The 19,910-nt window shown below is 38.2% G+C and overlaps 1 protein-coding gene across 6 annotated transcripts in view; it reads left to right on the top strand.

The window, feature by feature from the left end:
- MACC1 (MET transcriptional regulator MACC1) overlaps positions 1-19,910 on the top strand; it is a 70,166-nt gene that overhangs the window by 12,114 nt on the left and 38,142 nt on the right. For 3 of the 6 annotated variants that reach the window (XR_009216260.1, XR_009216259.1, XM_058526818.1), the window contains exon 2: positions 1,053-1,116. The exons of 1 other annotated variant lie outside the window; for it this stretch is intronic. Coding sequence is in view for 1 of the 5 variants with exons in the window: in XM_058526818.1 (XP_058382801.1) it covers positions 1,075-1,116 (42 nt within the window). In the remaining 4 variants the exon portion in view is untranslated. Of the gene's footprint in view, positions 1-1,052; positions 1,117-19,910 lie in introns of those variants that run through there. 2 more of the 6 variants (XR_009216262.1, XM_058526806.1) reach the window with 2 other exon arrangements.

Below are 19,910 nucleotides of genomic sequence, written 5' to 3'. Positions count from 1 at the left end.
CCACTTAATTCTCACAAAACACGATGGAAAAGGTATAATTATTATTCCCACCTGACAGATGTAAAAATCAAAGATCAGAGAGGTTTGGAAGCTTGATCAAATTCCTTGATTCCAGGTCGCATGTTCTTTCCTTTAAACCACATTGGTTGACTTTCAAGGCAAGTGTAAAATATAAAATTGGCTTTACTTTACTTTCAAAATACAATGGGGAATATTCTGAAATCTAGAAATCCCTAAGGGAAGGATGCTTTACTCATCTCTATGTCATTACTGGATTGATGGGAAACATAATCTTGTCTCCAGTTTCTAATACCTCCTATTTTACAATCCATAAAATTTATTCACAGAGGTAGATTCAACTAAAAGACTTTTAATGAATGGGAAAGGTTTTAGTAGCAGTAACAAAGTACTAAATAATTGCACTTATCTAGATTATCCCTTCACTTTGGTATGGTTCTCTAAGAAACTACTTGCTGATTTGGTTACGCATAGATTAAGACCAGATTTACTTTCTGTTGTCTTTTACAACTGAAGATAAATGAAATTCATAATAAAACTACTGCTTCACATTAAACATCTAATGGTGTGTGGGGATAACTGTTTTATTGGAGGGAGAAAATATAGGAGCAGTTGAACAAAAATAAAGGTAATTAGCAGTAAGTGAGTTATGAACACCAACCCCACTCCCCTCCCTTCCTTTATAGGAGGCCAGCGAGGTCCAACTGGTTCATGGACTAAGGGGGGTTACCTCCAAGTTGTGCATCTTTAGAGGCTGAAGCTCAAAAATGGAATCTAAGGAGGTCTTGAATGCAAAAAACCTCAAGGGATGACTTGTAATCCTTAGGGAGCTCAAGAGTAGAAGATGAGGAATGAATTGGGCTCTGTCCACTTCTCTCCATTCTCATGAGCATTTGCCTAGTTTAGGCCACTGCCACCTCTCCTTGTCTCCAGTTCTGTTCCACCTTTTGCTTTCCATCTTTCTAAAATGTAGATCGTAAATTAGATCATGTCATTCCCTTAATTTAAACTCCTCTTTGTCTTCTTTCTTTTAGGCTAAAGTTCAAGTTTCTCAGGATGTCTGATAAAGCCATTCAGGACCAGTTCCTGCTGGCATCTGTATCCTTTCCTCTTGCCACTTCCTCAGTTCTCCTAGCTCTGTCCCTATCCCACTGCTATGGCCCAGCTTTCCTGAACTACTTACTGCTTCCTGAATGAGCCTTGCTTACTCTTGTTTCCTGCATATCCTATTCCTTTTACCTGAAGCACTCTTCAGCCTTCTTCTCCCTACAAACTCCAGTGTGGAACTGGCATTTGAAACCCGATAGCTCAACCTCCAGAACTCAATTCATAAACACTACACTATACCATAGGGCAGACAGGCTGAAGGGCCTCTCCTGTCCTCTTGTATTTTGTGATCCTGGCTGCTACTTTCATCCTTCTCTTTTGTTATAACTGCAAACTGTGTCCACCTTCCTCTGGGTCTGACCAACACCCATCAAGGTCGTCTTTATACTTGATTCATCGATTTAGATGACATAGTGCCACTTCTCTTCCTTTAGAATATATATATTTTAATAAAGAAACATAAAAATAGAAATTCATCCTACAAAATAATACCCAGTCATCTTAGAAGACTTTAAAAAAGATAGGTGAACAACTATCTGGGTAGGCTTAGGTTGACACTTAGGATGCAGAGCGATATTAAAAATATTCAACAATGGATATGTCGTGGACACTGGCCTATCAGGATGGATGCTGGCCAGTATATGGCACCCGGCTGCTCTCACTGAATATCCACTCTGCCTAGAAGCAGGAGACAGGCATGAAAATATGGCTTGGCTTTTAAAAAGTTCCAGTATTGGATAGCACCCATTTTTCTAGGCTGGGATGGCGAGGGATGTCTTAGGGCTTAACTATGCATCAATGGGAATTTTTCTCCTGACTCAACAAGAAGGAAATTAGGTACTGATGGTTGAGTGCATTGCTTCAGCTCCCCTCTTATGTAATTACATTGCTAGATGTCTCATGAGATCTCTTGAGTTTGGCTGTTTCCTAAAGTTGAAATTCCCTGTAATTAACCTATGCACTCTTGCCTGTTGCAATTTGACAACAATTTACTTTCTCTTCCAGGATTTGTTATTATGATCAGTAAGTTGGTTGAGAATGTTGATGCCAGAGGTCTCTCAGTAAATTCTTTTTTTCTTAGATGTCATCATGTTTTTTCTTCCATTTTTATTACTATTATTTTGAAATATAACTTAGTATTGTTTATTAATAGGAGAGATATTTTTATGTTTATCTGTATCTCTATCTCACGTAGTCTTTTAAATGAGTATATGTGTGTGTATGCATGTATGTGTGTGTGTGTGCATGCAAGATGGTATAGCCACTTGTTTTCCTTTTTTCTCTTTCTTGCTAATAATTGTATAGGATGTGGCTAAATCATAACTGCTTTAACTCTGTTCACAAGGCCTTTTTCCTTCATGAAAATATGTATAATGCACATTTTTCTTATTGATTCATTTTATAGAACATTTAGTTTTATTTATTTTTAAATTTATTTTAAACATTGTTTTAAAATAAAAATAAATAAGAATTATTTGCTTTAAAATAAAAATTGTCTATTTTTTTTATTAAAAGAAGGTGGCGAGGATTGAAGGTGGATTCTGTAGTGTTATTTTTGAATGACACTTAATGTACTCTTGATTGACTTCTGTGAGTTCCTCTTCATTCATTTTGATGTTTAATTCTCGTGTTAACAAGTGCTCTGTTGTTGCTGTGTGCTTCCTACTTAATTTGACCAATTGTACTTATTCTCTCATTCTAATCCTCATTTCAGATCATGGTTCTGAAGTGATAGCTTCCTGATGAGTATGTGATAATCTCCCTGGTGTTGTTAGAGGATGTGGTGAGTGAGGGTGGTGTTAGAACAGGGGGTTGGCTTCAGCCAAGCTGATGCCAGAGTGTCCATTGTGCTGAGCAAGGAAGCCAAGCACCTCACCTGTGTATTTCACTGGTGTCTCCCCCAGCACTCCACACACATTCCCGGGCCTTTTCTCTGTGTGATCCCCTTTTGCGTCAGATACTGTTGGCTGGGATGGTGCTACTTTTTCCATGTGTCTGGACAGGAGAAGGTCAACTCTGCCAACTCTTTATCTGTGGACCACATTCCCACCTTCGTAGCTAATGATTTTTCCTTCCACTCCCAGCTCCTTTGTGCAAGCCTTGTATAAACCACATAATCTGTCTGTGTCTCAATTTCTTATCTGCAAAAGGAGCTAATAATATTGGCTACCTTTCTCCTAAGATAGTCCTGAGGATTAATAAGCGGGCATTCAAAAGCACAAATTCTAAGATGATAGGCCCTCCATAAATTCAAATTGCTATTATTATCACCCTCCCTTTTTACTGTCAGCAGAGTAATAACTCACATAGGATCTAGTATTTATAGAGGGTTTTGCATTTTTAAAAATATTTTATAATGTATAATAATTTAGAAAAACCTCTCTCTGCACTGCCTCAGCATCATACTTCTATGGACAAAAGATTTACTAAGAGTCTTCTGTAGATCTTTTTCATGAACTCTTCATTGTTTTGCCAATTCAGATTATTATTCTTTTAGTCCTATTTTGTCTCTCATTTGAAGGATTTGCTCTATCACGGATTTGCTCTATCAAGGATTTGCTATATCAAGACTGCTTAGGGTGTACGCAATTTATTCTTCTGATTGATGTAATTAGATAATGTATATGTTGACTTATAAATTGGTAACCCTCATAAAAATCTTGCTTCGTTTTAGAAGGGAACTGGAGAGATTAAAAATGAGGCTGAGATATGAATGGAGAATTCCAGAAGGGAGGCTAGGACCAGGGGCAAACTTTAGGAGCTTATCAAGACATGATTGGATAATCAAAAGGTGGAGCCTAGACAAAATGTTTACTTGACTGGATAAGCCTTAAATGTTTACATTGGCCAGTTGATCCCCTTTCATCCCTTCCCGCCCACTAGGAGACCAACGTCCATTAAACCAAGTCCTTGGCAGTCCTGCTTTGTTCATTGTTTATATCCTGAACTAGCATGATACGCTTGGCTCTTTATCCCTCTTGATCTCCCATGCTGCCTTTGGATCCAGTGCCTAATTCTGGCTCAGAAAAGTCCCTGGGGCTTTACCCAGGCACTAGTTTAATTAGTGCCAGGGTTTTCCCAGCACTTGTGAAAAAGGATCAGACATTGCTTTGATCAATATTTTTTGGCAATGGTTTGCTTCTCTTCCCACCACTCTCCTCCATACCCCAGGTATCCTGTGCTCTCAGGGACATCCAGATGTATGTAGCCTTCTTGAGGTTTCTTTGCTAATACCCAAACTTCAGACCTTCTTGTTATTCCCTTCTCTACCTGGATGAGTCACTGTGGTCACTGGGGGACAGTGAGCCTCATGACTTTGCTGTTATAGGGTTTCACCACTAGAGAGTGGTCCTTTCTTCTTGTGATCCTTGAAATTGTTTATGTTGAAATGGTTTTTATTAAATAAATGTTTCTATACATGAAATTACCTATATATTCTAGTGGACAAAATAAGCCTATATATTGTTAGGAATAAAAATGAAAACAAACAATAAATGGTAGCTTTAGAAGCATTTTTCTAAAACCCATGATGTTAAGTCTACTATTAGATGATCAAAATTTGATTCAAACTTTTCTGTTCTACCTGAAATTGAGCACGAAGAATCATGGCTTTGAACTTTGCAGCTCAAATGTGGCTTTTTAAAACTTTGCGTGATATATTCAAAGTTTGTCTGAAATCTTTGTGCATCATGCAATTACATTTTATTGTTTTTTAGTTTTTGTCTGGAGACATTTGTAAAATCAACATCGCCCTTCCAACTTTATTCAATCTTCAGTTTATTGATAGTGGGTACACAAGGACATGTGCAGGTTTTACTAACAGACAAAGGAATTTGATATGTATAATGTTAAAAATCAAAGTCAGTCAACATTTAAAAAAGCCCAAGAAAGAAAAACAAGTTGTCACTAAGATTCCACTGAATCTTTATCTTAGCTATGCTTATTTAATACACAAAAAATGCAGAGCCACATGGTTCTTTACTCAGAGGATCAAAAAATTTAAATCCATTAGTTTTGCATTGGGAATAGGCAAGGGGCAGAACCAATTGAAAGCAAACCTGAAAAGAAAGGAGGACAGCACCTCTCTGGATAGGCCTGAGAGGAGGAAAAAAAGAGAGAAAATGTTTGCTGCCTTGTTGAGTTTAAGAAAATCTTAGATTCTCTTTAATTTTTAACAAAATCCCAAATCACTCAACCCTTTTCAAACACCACAATTTTAATTTTAAGCCAGTATTGAGATTGACCTTTCTGTTGTGACAAAAATAAACATCTGGCAATCAGAAAACCTGAGATCTGTTATTGACCTGATCACCAACTACGTAAGTGGTTTTAGATAACTCATAACTTTACTGCCTCAGTTTCCATATGTATAAAAGGAGACAACAGAAGTTCATCGGTAGTATTCCAACGTGCACCATGGAAAATGATAAGTTCTGTGGGGGGACTCTAGAGCTCCCCATTGCAGTGAAAGGGGTAGCTAGCAAGGTGAGGGTGGGGGGCTGTCATCCCCTTGCCTGTCAACTAGAGGAGCTTTACTTTTATTTATTTCTTTTCCAACTGTATTTCTTTAAGTTTTGAACAATATTTCATTTGAAGAAATAGATTCTCCATGCATGAGAGAATTATCTTTAAAACCATTCAGTTAAATTATTGCTAAGGTCTTTTCAGTTCTAAGATATTTTTTCTATTATGATTAATGATAGTAGATATTGCATACAATACACACACATATACTGATACCAACACAAGGTGTTATATATTTATACACTACCTTTCCCCAATAACACTTGAAGTACCTAATCATAAAAATACATATACAATAAAATTGAAAGCCATTAATAATAAAAACTAAGCTTCATGTAATATTGACAAGGTATGGTAGGTTGGGGGAGGAGATTAATTATATTAAACAAATAAACAAAAAAACAAAGATATGGGAAGTTACTGCAAATGCACAAAAACCCAGCCTAAGCTTCCTTAGTAGCCAAAGTAAACCCAAAGCAGGAGAGGATACCAGTCTTTTAATAAGAGAAAACATTAGGATTAGGAGGAAGAAACTTTTCCTATCCCTAAACTCTGAGAATAATTTGCCATACATGGCTTTATATGATAATATAATGGGCAATTTCTCTGATTACAGTTTTACAAAAATATAGAGAAATTTCATATATGGTCACATCTCATCCTTACCAAGAGTAAAAACCAAAGAAGTAGTGCTAAGTTGTCACTCCGTAAAGGCCATTTTGATAGAAGGCGGGAGTAATATGCTTTACTTTTAAGTTGCCTTTTGATTGAAATTGATTTAGGAATAAGACTAGAAGAATCGTGTGCCATGAATGGTTCACATAATCCTCTCATAGTATCAGCATGGCTTTTAGCAAAAACTATGTGTTAGGCAATCTTGAACTTATATTGTGAGGACATACCTAGAAGGCATATTTTCTTTATTGTTCTTGGATACAGAAAATTGATGTTTTGTGTGGAAATAAAGTTCCTGACATGGTCTTGCTTTCCTAGTTCCCCACTTGACCTCAGCCAGAGGAGCCCAGAGGTTGACCTGAATTTCACATGAATGACCTGAGTGAGTCAAGTGGAAGCTTTTAAGGATACAGTAAAAGGAGTGTGTCTTATTTATAAGGTTTCTTATACCTCTGCCATGGGGCTGGGTTAAAATGTCTCCGCCTATGTTTCTCCCCAATGAAAACTAAAAAGAAACAACATGGAAGGGGACCATCACTTTGTTGTACTGTTTTCTAAGTTTGGAGAGGAGAAGAAAAGCTGGGTTCCCTGCCTCAATCACCCCTGAGCTGTGTGTCAGAACCTGGCTTCCTTTTTAATTCTTTTCTGTCACCTAAAATTATATCATCTAAAATTAAATGATCTAAAATTATGATATAAAAAAGAGATAAAACCCACTCAGAGCAGCTTGGTTTCACAAGTTCCCTGGTTTTTAAATGGACCCCGTTTCATTTGTGAACAGAGTCAGATGGTGATGGCAGGAGATGAAGTCGGTGATCACATGGTGAAGACCTTATTTTATGGATGGAGACATGGAAGCTCTCAGCATGCTAGGAGTCACTGCTGGTCGTATAAGCAGCTGGCCACAAACCCGGAACTAGCCTCCAGATCTCGCTATTTCTGTTCTACCAGTTCACAATATCCAGAAAATTATTACAATACCTAACATTTAATTTAATTTAATACTAGAAGGAGTATGTGTGTGTGTGTGTGTGTGCACGTGTGTAGGCGCATACCTGTTTGTGTAAAGATGGCAGATACGGGGGTGGTGAACAGTCTTGGCTCTTTGATTTCTGGCTCCTAGCAGTTTTACTTTGCCATCCATGAGGCAAAAAGGGAATAGAAAAACGCCAAACTTCCCCAAGCGTCTGAGTTTACCTTTCTAATGACAAGTTTATTTTTCCACATTACATTTTGCAAAGAAGAGAGAAGTGGCCCTTCACAACCCAGCCTGCTTTCTCTAGCTTTGGGCATTACAGTAATTCCCTGGGTCTAGCTGCAGCTTTTACAGGACATCTCTTATAAAACCTCAAAAGCTGATTTCTGAGAGAGCTTGCATCACTTACCAAACGACTGTAATGGGCTGCAACTTAGATGAGAAACGTGAATTAAAAAAAATTAAAGACAAAGTTGCATCTTATGACTACCACCTCAACATAACTGTTCTCACTTCTTCAAATTTCCTTCCAGTTTTTATCTGTAATATTTACATTTTTACACTTGCAATCATAGTTTACATAAACTTTCAAGATTAACTTTTTCTCTTAGACATACTATAAACAATTTCCCATGTTGTTAGAGACTTTGCAACTACTTTATTAAAAGATGACATCATGATCTAAATTGATAGCTTGTAATGTATTCAACTATTCATCTTTTATAGAACATTTGGGTTATTTTCAGTTTATTTTTCTATTATATATGATGCCCTGATAAAGATTTTTATAAACATAGCTGTTCCTCTTCCTTTTGAATTATTTTCTTGGGGAAAATACAAATTACTGAGAAGGGCTAGAAGAGTTTTATGATTCTTAATGTGTTTTCCCCAGGGACAGATTCTATTTTAGGGGGCCTGAAATTTATACAACTTTTTGTTGTATACTTTTTGTTGTGGACTTTTTGAGAAAAAGAATACAAAATTACAAACATAAATTACCAGGGTCCCTCCCAGTGCCTTGAACGGACTCATCACAGTGAGGCGCCATAAGCTCAACTTGTATCAGCTTCACGTTGTCAAAGGGGTTCCCTCAAATACTGTAATAATTTTCAGTTTCATTAGTAAGATATGAGAATACTTCATCCCTGAAGCTTCATGAGTACTGTGTTTTGTGATTCAATTACTTTTAGCTGATTTAGCCAGCATAACCAGGTTACATTTAACACGGATAATTTGCTTTTGTGTGCATTTCTTTGCTCATTAGATGGACCGTATTCCATTACCTCTTGCTAAATAACAAACTACCCCAAAACTTAGTGGCCCAGAACAAGCTTGTTATTATATCTCACAATTTGGTAGCTCAGAGATTTAGGTAGGGATTGGCTGGGTGATTTTCTGCTCATCATGGCATGGACTGTGGCTCTCAGCTTGCAGATGGGCTGGTCTGGAGGGTTCAAGATGGCTTCACGTTCAGGTCTGGCACTTTGCAGGGAATGACTAGAAGTCGGGGCTCAGTTGAGACTGTTGACCAGAGCACTTACCGGACACTATCACTTACTGGAGGTCTCTCCAGCATGGTCCCCTCAGGGCAGTCGAACTTCTTAAACGGCAGCTGGTTTCACCCAGAGCAAGTTTTGAAAGAGACCTGGGCAGAGGCTCCAAGGCTGTTTATGATCTAGACTTGGAAATCCCAGCACATTGCTTTTGCCGCATTCTATTTGTCAAGCAAATCACTAAGGCCGGGCTAGATTCATGGGGAATCTCAATGAGAGGATAGCTAAGAACTGACTTAGAGGTCATCTTTAATCTACAAAAGGCTAATAAATTTTCCTTGATTGTGTACTTCTTGCATAAATTATCTTCTCAATAACATCATATATTGGAATTTGAACAGAATCATAAAGGTTTAAGTAGAACATTAACACGGCTTCATGACAGTAAGAAAAGATAGGGCATTTTGTAACTTGCATAAATCTACTAAATGTGCCTTTATTAAAGTTGAAAAAATCAGAATTTCTTTAATAGTAGACTTAAATATGGTCACTAGTTTATAGTTATATATTACATATACATATTGTGTTATATATATCATAACCTTATCTTCTATTTATAGCTTATTTATTTATTTTTATAATTTTAGTAAGATGATAAAAATAAGATACAAAATTCTCATTAGCAAATTTAGGTATAGTCATGTTTAATAAATACTACAGAAAAATTGACATAGAAGATAAGAAATGTGCCAGCCATTTGCCTGTTTGCCCTCGGCCTCCATTTCTACCCTTCTGTGCTCTTCTTTGTATTGTAGGTTTCTGATACCCCACAGATTACCTTTCCAGGTTTTTATTGCCAGCAAAATTCCAGTTAGGTCTTGCCACTGGGAGGTCCTGGCAAGAGACAGAGAAATGAAGGAGGGGAGAAATGACTCACTTCCTGTTTTCAGCTTCTGGACTTTCATTTGCAGCAACAAAAAGCTATGGACTTCAGCATCCTCCGGCCATTCGAGTACCCGTAGTACAGAATTCTTTGTTGTTCCAGCACCAATGCCACCTCAGATCTCCCCACACCTGCCAAGTGGCACTCCCCTTGGCCATACCAGCACCTAGAAGCAGAGATCCTTAGTAGCTTCAGTCCCAGCTGAGTGGTACCTCTCCAGCAGTGCCAGCACCAGTTACACAGGGCCCTGCTGTGTTTCCAGACTGGCGTGCAACACACCTCACCCTAGCTGTCCAAGCCCCTACTGCATGGCACCTTATCCATAGTCCAACTACTGACATGTGGGACCCCTGTTTGGTATTTCCAGGATCTCTTGAGGCACCCTAGAAATGCATAAGCAAGCAGACTCCTGGCTTCTACCACCTCCTCCTCCCTTTTGTTTCCCTGGCCCGGGGGATAGTAGCTGCTTCTTGCAGGTATCAATATCTAGGTTAGTTCACATTCTGCTTTTTTTGCTCTTTCAGCCTTCCAGACACTTTGGTGACTAGTCCTCTCTGCTTGGAATACCTCATATGGTTTCTATTTTCCTTACCGGACCCTGAGTGATACAGTAGGTGCTGTGTACTGCTAGTCATTTACAGATATGGGTAAAAAGTCCACTAAGCAAGAGAGTTCAGCTTTCTTAGTGAACTGGTTAGTGCAGCTGGTGTGACAGAAAGGTGAGCAAGCCATTCATAAGATATCAGTGCTTTGTTTTCTGAGCTTTTAATACTCTCCCTTGTTTATAGGCTTTGTATACATAGTACCAATTGTGTTTTGCAAGAAAAGACGGTATCTTCACAAAACATAAAGCAAGTATTATTGGGAGTAATACTTGTTTTTCTTGTCAGTGTCAAATTGAATTTTGTAACAGCAGAAGTCACAGGAATATGTCCACTGATCACTCTGTTGTTAATAACAGTTCACAGCCAGGCTTTCAAAAATGAGAATGTGAGTTATTATAGGAAAAGACCTTGAGATAAAAACCCTTCCATTTTTCTTGCTTTGACAAAAACTAACAGATTTTGGCTTTGTTGCCATTTTGAAGCCATGAACTGCTCCAGAATTTTCATGCTTTAGAATTAGCTACGCAGGCTGTGGGAATGGAAAAAGACACTGCCAATTCCTTTTTGAACAAAAGAATTGACAAAGAGGAGCGTTTATTTATTATGCCTTGACTCTTATATTCATTTGTCAGTTCTGCAAAATTTGTATTGTGAAAAAAAAGGTTATTTAATGTCAAGATCCAGTAACAATTTATTAGTTAATTTGTGGCTTTAAATATTATACAATGCTGAATAATAGTTAAAATAGTAGGATCAAAATGTTTTAAGGAAGCTGAAAGGAAAACTTTTCAAAATTAAACATTTAATTTGTCATGATTGTAATTATCTTTGATGTTCAGCAGACAAAAGTGATATGATATACATACATTTAAACAAACATATAAAATGGTCCTGATTTATTTTTTATTGCCCTAAGCCTGGTCCTGTGGCTATCCATTGGATAATTATCTTTCTATCCTTAGAGTACCACTTATTTATAGTTATTCCATATCCCAGATGTCCTTCTTTTATTATTAAGTCACTTTGGAATACAAAAGAGTGGCCTCAGTCAAGCTGAGAATTTATTTATTAAAGCCAGTGGAGGCTTATTTAGAATATCACTTCATGTGACTGTCTTTGTGAGCTTGGAGATCAAATGCTTGAAATTGATAACCAAGGTAGGTCAAGAATTGGCTATTCAATTCTTCACAGAATGAGGTCTTAGGATGGATGTAAAGACTAGGAAGAATCCAGACACTAGTTACTAGCTCTCCAATGTATGAATCTGAAGATAATTTAGGAGAGTGAAAATATTTGTGATTGTCTAGTTTACTCACTTACAATGAGCACTTTAATCCTCTCATATAACATAGATTATAATACAGATTAGATGGTAGAAGGACAGAAATCAGATATCTCTCTGAATATCTCTTTCTCTCCCTTCCACCCTCCCTCCGTCTCTCTCTCTCTCTCTCTCTCTCTCTCTCCATATGTGTGTGTGTGTGTGTGTGTGTGTGTGTGTGTATCTGTCTTCTGTCTGTCTGACTGTCTATCTGTGTCAGACAGATAGACAAGTGGTCTCAGCTTGACTGAGGCCACTCTCTTACCCCATCTCATATTTGCAGGCAGCCTCTCTCACTTTGGGCTAGATGGTGGAATTTAAATATGTCGTTTCTTGGTTAGTCTTCTCAGAGCTTTCACACTGTGGTTGGCATGTCTTTCAAGAAGGCCTTTCATGTAAACTACTTAAAGAAAACCCTCACAGACTTCCATTGATTTGTTGCAGAAGATTTTGGCCTGTGAATCCAGCTCATTTCTTTCTCAATTTTCAAGGGGAAATGAAATGCATTCAGCATTCACTCCATTATTATTTATTGAGCACATACTATGTGTTAGAAACTGTTCTAGGTTCTGGGGATACAAGGGTGAACAAAATAGACAAAGAAATAAATCTTCATCCTTATAGGGTTTGCATTCTAGTGTGGGGAAAATAGGACATAACAAAATAAATTAGTCATGTATATTGCATATTAGATGTTATAAGTGGTATGGAGAAAAATAAGGCAGAGAAATGCAACAAGGAGTGTGTTGAGTTATTAATTTTAAATAGGGAGGCTAGGGAAGGCCTCATTAATAAGGAGATATTTTAGTAAATATCTAAAGATGCTGAGGAAGTCACCATGGATATCTGGGGAAAGAGTATTTTAGCAGAGAATACAGCAAGTGTAAAGGCCCTGAGGCAGGAATGTGTCTGATGTCTTCCAGGGACAGCAAGTAAGGCCACTGTTTCTGGAAGCATGTGAAGAAGGAGGGAGTATTAGAAGGTGACCTCGGACAGGTAATGGGGCCAGATGTTATAGAAGAGGGTTATATAGGCTGTATAACTCTGGCTTTTACTTGGTTGAGAAGAGAAGCCATTACAAGGTTTTGAACAGAGGAATGATATGGCCTGAGTGACAAGATCTGACTGTTTCAAGGAGGACACAGTGATAAGCTGTTTTGCATGATGTTGATAGGTCAAGTAAGACGAGGAGTGAGAATTTACCATTGAATGTGACAATGGGAGGTCACAGGTGACTTTGACAAGAGCATTTCTGGTGGAGCGGGGAGTGGGGAATGGTGAAAATGATTGGAGAGCATGAAAGAGAGGAAGAAATATTTGTGGATAAGGAGAAAAAGTATTTTTTGTGTGCCTGTTTTTGCTATATAGGGAAGGGGAAAAATAGGACAGGAGATAAAGGGCAAAGTAAGATCAAGACAGGTTTGGTTGACTTTTTTTTAAGATGTCAAAAGTATCAGCATGTTTTTATGCTTATGGGAAAGATGCAATAGAGGGGAATACGTGTAATGCAGGAAAGACAGAGTTTTTGATGCATTTTCTTTGAATAAGTGAGCAGGAATGGGATCTGCGTACATGTGAAAGGGGAGACTTGGCTGGCAGCACTAACAGCCCATCCACAGTAACAGGAAAGAAATGGGTCCAATTACAGGTATATGGGTCCTGTTACAGGTAGTTCAAAAGATGTGTTGGTAGGAACAGGTGGAAGTTCTCTTTGATTGCTTCTTTTTTTGTTCTCAATAAAATGTGAAGCAAGATCATCAGCTAAAAATGAGAACAGAGATGGGTGTTGGAGATTTGACAAGGAAAGGGAGGGAGGTGCACGTGCCAGGGATGTTACATAAGATTGCCTGGCAACATTAAGAGCCCACCTGGGGCTAGTTTGTGTGCTTTTCTTCAGCTACAAGCAGCTCTCTGGGTTATGATAAGTAGATGGAGTGTTGGATTCACAAAGGTGTCATTTCACTAGTTAGTAGAAGAAACTTGTAGAATATTTAGAGAGTTAAAGAGGCGTGCAGGAAGGTGGTTATAATGACTGTTCTTGTCATTTAAGCTGTGCAGAGTGGAAGAGAAGATTTCCAGGGGAGGCAGGTGAGGGGCAGTGTAAAGGTGACAGGATAGATAGATTGCTGGTCCTGTAGGGTGCAAGGATTGTTGGAATCAAGGGATTGCCATGAAATATTAATTCATGCTATAGTTCATCTCAATTTAAAGTTATTTTCTTTGTTCCTGTTGCGTTTTCCTCTTCATCTTGTTTTATTTTAAATGTATCCCTCTTCAAAAATGAGGTATGATTTAATCACTATTGCCATGTCTATATAAAATAATATTTTCATAATAAGACAATATATGCTCATTAAAAATTGGAAAATATAGAAAAGGAAAACAAAACTCCGTATCAAGGTTCTTACCACTTAAACATATGTATTGGTAGTATCTTTGAATATGTCATTCCAATCTTGTTTCTCTTTATCCAGTTTCATATAACATAATAGTAATCATTCTATTCATTTGATTTTGCACCATGCTTTAAGGTTTTTCTTGTTACCATAGTCTCGTAAGCATACTTCATGCTCTTACATACTTTCATCAAGATTATCTTTAATGACTGCATAATATTCCAATGAGGGGATGTTTCATAATTTGTTCAATTTTGTCTACATTACAGGATATTTATATTAATTTACTTTGGCATTAAAATTTGTGGGGGTGAATGTGTTTATGCATAGTTTTTAAAATTTATTATTTAGATCCCCTAAGGAATCTTTATAAGTTCATTCTTCCTTTTTTTCAAACAGAATAATGCAAATTCCTCAAACCACTCCTTTTTGTCTTTTTCATGTGAACACTCTCAAAGTTTCCACATAGCATTTTAATAACTTTCCCAGTGGATTTAAGTATAATAGACTGATCTTAAATTTTCAGTATTTTTGGCTCCTGTTTATTTATTTTATTATTTTACTCACTTTTCAATATGATGCTACATTTTTGTGGCGCTCCATCTTGACCACAGCCATAAATTCATACAGCCTATTCTTTTGTTGGTTAAAATAATTATTTATTTTAATTTTAATTACTTAGTACAGTGAATATATTTTATATTTTTGGACCAATTTTTTTCTGTTGAATATTTTCAAAAATGAACCATTTAGAATGTTGTTGGTAAATACCTCATCTTACTTATATTGGAAAACTCAAAAATCATCCCAGTTAGCAGGTCCCTTTTAGCTTAAAAGGATCAAAGATGCTTTTAGATTACAAGGGGTTATGGAGAGGCAACATGAGGAGGAAGAAGAACAACCTGAGGAGCCAACGAGCTAGGCTTTACTGAACTGAAACGCTATTATGGATGTAACAGGAGCTCTGGCCATGTGGTGGTAATTCTTGCAGCTGTTCTCTCAGAAGAGCTACTCAAGGCCTTCTTCAGTAGGGTTTTCAGGGATGTTGCCCGCAGATTACTCCACATGTGGTTATTGAGAGTGTGGACTCTGGAGAAAGATTCTTGGGCTTTGGCTCCTGTCTCCTTTAGTTCCTAGCAGCATGATGTTGCGTAAGTTAGTTAATCTCTATGTATCTCAGTTTCCCCAACTGCAAAATGGAGACAATAATATTGCCTCTCCACAGCACTGCTGTGCAGGTGAGAGGAGATAACAGATGCAAAGTACTCAGAACACTGCCTGACGCAGAGCATGCTCAGTAATTGTTAGTTATTATTAGTGACTGCGAATTTAAGTTAACCCCCATTAGTCAATCTTTTTCCTACTTCTGTCAGATTTCTCTTGTTTACAGTCTCTTTATTTTCTTTCCTTTTTTTTTTTTTTTTTTGGTGAGGGAGATCAGCCCTGAGCTAACATCTGTGCTAATCCTCCTCTTTTTGCTGAGGAAGACCGGCTCTGAACTAACATCTAACTAACTGAATCTGAACTAACTATTGCCAATCCTCCTCCTTTTTTTTTTGCCCCCAAAGCCCCAGTAGATAGTTGTATGTCATAGCTGCACATCCTTCTAGTTGCTGGACGTGGGACGCGGCCTCAGTATGGCCGGAGAAACGGTGTGTCGGTGCGAGCCCGGGATCCGAACCCAGGCCACTAGTAGCAGAGCATGCACACTTAACTGCTAAGCCACGGGGCCGGCCCTACAGTCTCTTTATTTTCTATTATCTTATTTTATTCACAATGATTTTAAAATATTAAAAGTAATTTTTTTCACTTTGTTCTCTGTTTTCATCCTCTTCCCTTTGTAACTAAGCAGACTATTTTCTTTTTCATTTTTCTTCACAGATTAAAATCTGTTTAAAGGAATGTTTCTATTTCCTTCCATATATTCTGTAATGCCACCTAATTTTTAGCTTGGACATCCAACCCAATCCTCAGAGCCTTCCTTTTTTCTTGTCTCTTTTCCATGATTACATGTCATTTTCATTCAGTTTATATCTCTTTGGTTGCATTTAATTGGCATGCTCATTTTGGTTATTGTTTGAATACCAGAAGATATATTCTGGAAAAATAAATGTTTTAATATAGTCTCATAAAAGCTTACAATAGATAAGTGGCTAGGATATTGATAGAATTTTGAAGAGCAATTTGTGTTTTATTGGTTCTTATAATAGCAAATCGTAGGCCGATGTACAAATAACAATTTCTTGGTGATTCAGATTTAGTTTTTCTGCCTCTTAGAGAGGACAGATACTGTTTATCCTCCATAGTCTCACTGGGAGGTTGAAGAGAAATATGATGTATGTTTAGAAACCTGGAATAGCGAACAAAAAGGAATATTGAAAATTTTATCCATCCAATAGGAGGAAGACAGAAATAAAAGAAATAAGTAAAACACAACATAAGGTGGTAGAAATAAGTAAAAATCATGAGTTTTTAAGTGATTGTAAAGGATAGAACTCAGCTGTTTAAAGACAGAGATTAGCAATCAGTGTGAATTTTTAAAAATCCAGCTGTTTGCTATTTATAGTGGCATACCTAATAACCAAACAAAATGCTTGAAATATTGAGATTAAAAAAAGATGTAAGGTAAATACTGTATTTCTCTGAATTTAAGACATCATCCATTTTAAGGCATACCCTTATTTTATGTAATACCAAAAAAAACAAACAACCCAAAGCCATCTAAACTCTGACATTGGTTGCATACGCATCTTGATTTCAGACATATTAAAACTGTGTAAAAAAAATCTTAAAATTGAAAAATACAATAATGAAAAGAAAGTTGGTATGGCAATATTAATATCACATAAAACATAATTTAGGTCAAAAAGCTTTTATAGGGATAAAGAGAAACACTAGAGAAAAATAAAGAGAAAAGCCATTAAGAAAACATAACCTTTACATACTTACATTGCTTTAACAGCAAAGCCTGAGCCTTATGAAGCAAAAACTGACTGAATTACAAGAAAACTTGGCAATTTCAAAATCATGGTTAGAAATTTTATCACACCTGTAGCAGAAACTTATAAATCAAACAGGTGTAAAATATTTATAAGAATAGAGTATACTTAAACAATGTAGTTTAAAAACTTCATCCCATAGACACAAAGAGACTCAGAAATTTCATGCATAATGTTAATAATTTGTTCTTTAATTTCAGACATTCTGTGTCTGTGTATTTCCAATTTTTGTAAATGAGAAAAATGATAACGCATTATACATCACCCCAAACCCTCAACTCCTTTCTTAAAAATGTAGCAAAAAGCTACTAAAACACACACACACACACACACACACACACACACTAAATACCACACAGTTAATATAGTTGTATAAAATCCAAAAAACCAATATTGCTTAGTGCCAGTAGCTTCAAAAATCATATCCTCTTGATTTATACTCTCTTGATTTTGAAATGACTACCTATGATTCTAGCCAGGCCTGGTGGTCCAGTGGTAAAGATTCTATGCTCTCGCTGCCCTGACCCAGGTCCCTGTCTGGTCAGGGAACCACACCACTTGTCTGTCGATTGTCATATCGTGGTGGCTGCATATTGCTGTGAAGCTTATAGCTATGCCACTGGTATTGCAAATGCCAGCAGGGTCACCCATGGTGGATAGGTTTCAGAGGAGCTTCCAAACTAAGACAGTCTAGGAAGAAGGATCTGACTGCCCACTTCTAGAAAAATTGGCCTTGAAAACTCTGTGAATAGCAGCGGAGCATTGTCTGATATAGCGCCAGAAGGTGAGAGGATGGCACAAAAAGACCGGGCAGGGTTCCGCTTTGCTGGACACAGGGTCACTAGAATTCAGAATTGACTCCACGGCACTAACAACGACAAAAAAACCCATTATGATTCTAATGTTCTACTGGTTGGATTTGAAATAAAACTAGATTTTCTTGAATACTGTTTAGCTAAAAATGTTCCTTTGAGTTTATGGGAAATAAATATATTTTTTCCTAGAGAACCATTGGCTAATAGGTTGTAATTAGAGATTCATAGGTTATATAAAGTTTGTGTATTAGAAACTAAGAAACTTTTAGTGGAAAAATATTAACCAGGGAGATGTTCTTTTGGATATACCTATGTCTATGTATTTATTTATGTGGTGAACTAGAAAATGCCACCTGGAACACAAGAAAACTCTTTTTGCCTGAGCTACAGGCAGAATCAAGGCTTATGCGAAAAGCAAGCTTTTACATTGTCTTAATATCCAAAAGTGTTTCCATCTAGATCTTATAATTCTAAGAGAGAAAAGACAAGGAGACATAAACCCCAACAAAGCATGCTGAGGGAGAGAGTATTTGTCCCTGCAGCCTAGAGCAGAACTGGTCTTAGATGTGATCCCTACGCTATACCCCTGGGAAGGGCCCTGACACCGCCAGGGAAGAGAGAGTCCTACAGTTTTCCTTTCTCACCCTCAAATCCCATGTCTAGCACCACGTCCTAATAAATATTTTTGCCCCTAGAAGGATTGTCTTGTAGAGATGGGCATCTTGAGCTGCCATATATTTTATTATGTTCCATAATAAAATAAAACAGAACATGTCTGTCTAAAACAAAACAAAATGAAACAAATATCTTCTCATTAGCTTATAATTATGATTTAGTGACACTCAATCTTCGTTGTGCATCAGAATTCTCCTGGGAGCTTTTAATAAAAATAATGATACTGGGCTCCATGCGAGGCTCTTGGGATAAGTTCTGGGCATCTGTATTTTTTTTTAAAAGTTCCGTAGTTGATTTTGATGCAAAGGAGTGATTGAGAACCTCTATTTTATACTCAACTGATTAGGGCAACCAATCAGGGGGCTGGAAGCAAGACCAGCACAGAGCTCAGCAACAGCAGTCCCGGAGGACCCTGATCCGGTGCCAGGTGTTGTTCTGGGCACAACTCTGAGCCTTCTTCCCGATTCCCCAGAAGAACACAAGGAATCCACCAGTTCTCGCAGAACCAGAGCAGGGAGGGTCTCAGCAGAGGGAAATAAGTCCCAACTTTGAGTATTCCACCTGTTTTAAATGAAAGGGGAGGATCTCGAGTCGAGATGGCGGCGTAAGCAGACTCTGAACTCACCTCCTCTCGTGGACACAGCCAATTTACAACTACTCTGGAAAAATTACCCGAGACAGAACTGAAAACTGGATAAGAGGAACTCCTGCAACAACGGACAATCCTAACTGAGGTGGAAGAGGCAGAGACTCCCTTCTGGAGAGGAAAAACGCCGCCTTCACAAGCTGCCAGCTTCACGGCTGCCGGGAGCAGCTCACAGGTCCGCAGCCTCCCTGGAGGCGCGGGGCCCTGAGCCGGGGAGCGCCCACGCTGTGGGCACTTTGTGGACCCAGCACAATCGAGACCAGCGGCATAATATCTGACTTTGCCTGCTACTAAAACATTGGGGAGTACCCCCAGAAAACCCGGTTCACAAAGAAACTAAAACCGGCTCTTAAAGGGCCCACGCTCAAACTCACCCGTTTCAGAAAGCATCCTAAAATCACCAGAAAGAAAGATGCACAGTGCTGTGGTGAAAAGAGACTCACCTAATAGGCCCTGAGTGCATCTCGGTGAGGGGTGAGACCTCTCCAGGGACTGGGACATTGGTGGCAGCCATTGTTGTGGCCTGGTGTGGGCTTGCTGACACAGATGCCATTGGAGTTCTCCCTGAGGCCTGCTAGCCCAGGGTCTGGCCCACCCGCTAGAGCACCGATTTAATCCAGCTCAGCAAGGGTAGGCAGCCCACCGGAGAGACTGGCCCCACCCAACAACAAGCCCTCAGGCAACTTGTGGGCCTGCATAGATTGGTGACTGGATTCT

This window comes from Diceros bicornis, chromosome 3, assembly GCF_020826845.1.
Source record: "Diceros bicornis minor isolate mBicDic1 chromosome 3, mDicBic1.mat.cur, whole genome shotgun sequence".
NCBI classification, from domain to species: domain Eukaryota; kingdom Metazoa; phylum Chordata; class Mammalia; order Perissodactyla; family Rhinocerotidae; genus Diceros; species Diceros bicornis.
This window is presented reverse-complemented; position numbering and strand designations above follow the sequence as displayed.